This window comes from Etheostoma cragini, chromosome 2 (genome assembly GCF_013103735.1).
Source record: "Etheostoma cragini isolate CJK2018 chromosome 2, CSU_Ecrag_1.0, whole genome shotgun sequence".
Lineage (NCBI taxonomy): Eukaryota > Metazoa > Chordata > Actinopteri > Perciformes > Percidae > Etheostoma > Etheostoma cragini.
Genome location: NC_048408.1, coordinates 21,254,778 through 21,259,261, shown reverse-complemented (window position 1 = coordinate 21,259,261; position 4,484 = coordinate 21,254,778). Strand labels below are relative to the sequence as shown.

At 39.8% G+C, this 4,484-nt stretch overlaps 1 protein-coding gene across 1 annotated transcript; it reads right to left on the bottom strand.

Moving 5' to 3' along the window:
• xpa (xeroderma pigmentosum, complementation group A) lies at positions 1-3,142 on the bottom strand. The gene is made up of 5 exons (XM_034895052.1): positions 2,746-3,142; positions 2,552-2,657; positions 1,865-2,030; positions 959-1,076; positions 1-820 (listed from the first exon to the last, which is right to left on the bottom strand). Exons 1-5 carry the CDS (start codon positions 3,026-3,028, stop codon positions 666-668), a joined length of 828 nt encoding a protein of 275 aa, XP_034750943.1. The 5' UTR covers positions 3,029-3,142; the 3' UTR covers positions 1-665.
• Positions 3,143-4,484: the final 1,342 nt, after the last annotated feature.

Sequence of the window (4,484 nt, the reverse complement as noted above, 5' to 3'; positions counted from 1 at the left end):
GTCACAGAATAGATGAAAGATGAAGGTCTTTGATCATAATTTGGAAACTGATGTTATAGAGTGAATGGTGAGAGACGAGTCTGAGCTGATGCTGCTGACTTGAATAAGGCCACACAGGCGATGAGACGTAACGTTCAACACAGGCTTGGCATGATGACAGTGAACACGTCACAGTACATGTGATTTGCGTGCAAAAACAGAAAATACTAAAAATGGACCCAGCAAAGTTTTAATCTTCATACAGCGGGCCCCACACTGCTTCATTATTTTTAGCAAGATGGTATTTCCAAGATTCAACATTGTGTCTTCCTTGATTGGCCGATTTGCCAGAGTGAATCTTTAAATGCTAAAAAAGTAACAGGAAGTGTAACAATAGGCAGTGGAGTCGAAAAGGCAATCTGCTGTACATATACAGTACAAGCTGAGGTCAGTAACAGTGTTGAAAATAGGAATTATTACTGACTATTACTATAACAGCCTGCAAGTGACACACAGGAGATTTTGGCCCCTTGTATGTGTTCAGGATGGAGTGTTTTCTGAAAGAAATAGCACTAGTAATCCAGACAGAAGGAACGCAGCTGGAGGGGCATGGTTCCCAACAGAAGCACCAAACATCATATCCTTGTAGAAAGAACACTTAGCTGTCAATGTTTGTGCGTGAGTGTCTACATCTTCTCGTAGGTGAGTTCATGTCCGCAGGTGGTGCAGGTTTTCTTGTAGAGGTCCTCCTCCGGATCCACCACCTCCTCTGGTCCGTACTGATGCTGGTGGAAGCTGGTGTCTTTGGTCCACATACTGCTCCTCACTGCCCTGCGCAGCTCTGACACACAAACAGATATACAATACATCCACACGTCCAGACTTTACCGAGATGACGCTCGTCTCACATTCAAATGTTGATGTGCACACAATGCGTGATGTAACGGACTTGGTATTTTGGCTCTAACAGAAAACCAACCTTTGACCTTCTTGTTGAAGCGTTTTTGTTTCTGCACCTCTTTGTTCTCTTCCCTCGTCTCTTTGGCTTCCTGCAGGGCCTCCTCTGAACCCCACACCTCCATACATCTCTTCTCCACCTGGGTAACACACACAAGTACATAGTTTGCATAGACTCATTAAAACACACAGAACAAGCAGAGGTTATTTTGCATTTGACCATAACCTTTGCGACTGACTTAGAGCTGCAACTAACAATTTATTTTATTATTGATGAATCTATAAACACATTTTCTGTTCAAAAACAGTTCAAAATCACAAGATATTCAATTTACAATGACATAAAACAAAGCAGCAGTTTCTGATGGTTGACTAATTGATTGATTAATCATTGTAGCGCTGCTTTGGTTTGTTAACGCCTTTGTATATTTGTGCAAATTCCTACACATCTATTGACTTTAAAGATTTTTTGTGTGACAATTTTAGGCCTTTATTGATCAAGGAGCATCAAGGAGCCAACCTCTATATATGGGCGCCCTGCTCCACCAACCGAGCCATCCAGGCACCCCATCTATTGATTTTATAGACACGTATTTAAAACTACAATGCTTTATTTATTTTTAATCTCAATTCCCTTCAACAAGAAAGACAAAACAGATGGAAATACAGTAGACAAAGAAAGTTAAATTATTAAAAATATGTTTTCCCCAAACTGCATCAGTTGGCAGTTTTAAAAGCCATACACGCATGATAAATATTAATTTATGTACAATTTATAATAGTGTTTTAGCATGGTGTGATATAGGATAAACTGTACTTATTTAGAACAGCTATGTATAAACTGATGTTGTACAAGAAATATATATACACATACATACATACATACATATGCATACAGTAATATGCCACAAAAAACACACACACACACCTGTAGTTTGAGGTAGAGCTTCATGTCTCCCCAGTTTGAGTTATGAGGGTTTTTCTTAAGTATAAACCTGAGCGGAGGCTCCCTCTTGTCCAGGTCACAGTCCTTCAGCAGGTAGTTCTGCTTGGCCTCAGTTCTCGAGATGAGCTTATGCTTTTCCTCGTTGTCTCTAAGGGGGAAAGACACTTCCATTGTTAATTGTAAACACCAATAATTGATTTTCAGCTGTGAGTGTAAATAAAAAAATAAAACAAATAAGAACTGAGGAAAAACAGAAAACTCCTCAATGAGCCATGGGTATCTGCAGGTTACATCATTTTTAACACTACCTTGTGCTGGTTCTCTTGTCTATCTTTGATTAAACATCACTCCACATAGACATAATACAACTAAATGACCAGAAAATTACTGGTTTGACATGAAATCCATCAAAAGATGGAAACCACATGCTATATTCTTTCAGGTATTGGGGGAACCTGTGAATTTATTTGCTACTTTCCAACTTTGTCTCAACAAAACAAATCTGCATTACAATGTAAAACGTGTCCAATTCAAAACTCTATTGACTTCTTTAGACATGTTATGTTTTGCATATAACTACTATATTTGGATTTTATGCTCATGAAAGTCCTTTTAGTGTGTGTGTGTGTGTGTGTGTGTGTGTGTGTGTGTGTTTGTGTGTTTGTGTACCTGCACTTGTCACAAACAGACAGGTCAAAGCTGTTGCTGAGGTACGAGTCCATAAAGGGTTTTTGACAATCATCGCACAGCAGGTAGTCTGGCTCGATCACTGGAGCTGAAATCAACACACACCCACACTTAACACACACATGTAAATATGCTTGCATGGACACACTCGAGTCACGTAACACACAGACACACACCTGGCTGATGCACAACCTTCCTGGTCCTCTGCTCTTCCTCTTTGTCCTCCTCCTCCTCGATAAAGAAGCCGGCACCGGAGTCGATGGTCTTGGAGACTTTGGCCGAAGTTGAGCCCTCCACAGCGGACAAAGGGCGACTCGCTAGTCGGGCTTGACGGAGCATCAACGCGCGCTGCCGGTTCCGCTCGATTTTAGCCCGCATCGCTGCAGAAAGCTCGGGTTTGGGACTCTGCTCTGGGGCGGGATCGGCAGCATCCGCTCCCTCTGCCTCAGACGGATCCATGCTGCTCTCTCACCACAGAGCAATGTATAAAATGGCTCTACAGACCGGTCTTGTTTTGTTCCATTCCGACAGTTACCATGGACAGGGTAGTTACAAAACTGACAGTTCAATGCTTCCGGTTGCTGCTTCATCTTCTTCTTCTCTTTATTTTAAAGTTGTAGGTGTATTACCGCCACCTTCTGCTGGGGAATGTGAAGGACCAATCCTACACAATTAAGTTCGATTCCTCCTTTATTCGTTGGATTTGATCATATCTGTCATTTAGCCTACTCATATAAACCGGTTGGATACTTTTTTTTATTCACTTCATATTTGTTGAGTCTGTCTTAAAGTCTAATATATTCACAACATCAACAGTCCTCATTCTGTATAAAAAATGTATTTTCTAAAGTGAAGTTGAGGCCATGATGGCTGAATGGATTCACCTCGTTCTTATCTAATTGGTTGACTGTAAGCTGCAGTAAGTGAATATCCTCAGTTGTCAGTGAACAGAAACGCAGTTAGAAAGCAGACAGCTGAGCGTGACCACTGCAGGTTGTCCACCTGTGTCCAGTGAATCCCTGTTGCATCAGACTGATCATGGCAGCGGGCCGAGCATGTTGCTGTAAGAGGCTTGTGTCAATGTAAAGTGGATCACATCCTGATACAGTGTGTGACACTGCAAATCTGATCGGTGTCGTGAGGGAGCCTGTGAGGTAAAGTGACCTAGCGTTTGAAGTGGTTTGTTAGATTTCAAATGGCCTATGACCCCTGAAATACAGTGTTGCATAACTTTGTGTATTAAATCTATATAAGTAAGGATACAACTATATTACCTAAATTAGAGAAATTATGACATGTTTCAAACCGTTTTTTTAAATGTACAAAATGTTTCTAAACCTACCCAAAAGTTACTATCAACTCCAAACACCAACATGGAAAATTTGAAGTTTCATTTATTTGATCATATAACACTTTATACAGAGTTGAATGATGTATGTTTTTTTGCATTGTACAAACAATACACACTTGAAGTAGTATACATGATTCCATACTTGTATTATGTACAAGGGAAATACAAAAGCTTTTTACCATTTGTCAGGGTATCAGAATCAGCTTTACCTGCCAGGTATGAGGACACATACAAGGAATTCAAACTGGTCAAGGATTCTTCATGAATTCTTACATATTTCTCATTCATACACACATTTCTCACATTCACACCATCCTTACATTAATAACGATTTAAAATGATACAGTCTAAGTCTTGAGTCTGAGAATAGAAGTTGTGTTGAGGTTAAACTATGTGATTACACACAGGAGATTATATACAGTCTTATATTACAGTTACCAAATCTTCTATCACATAAATACACATCAAAACACAACTTGTTCACTTTGCAAGATATAGAGAATAGTTGGGGGTACATTTTATGGAGAATGAAATTCTTTTTATTTAATTTTTGGACAAAAAAAA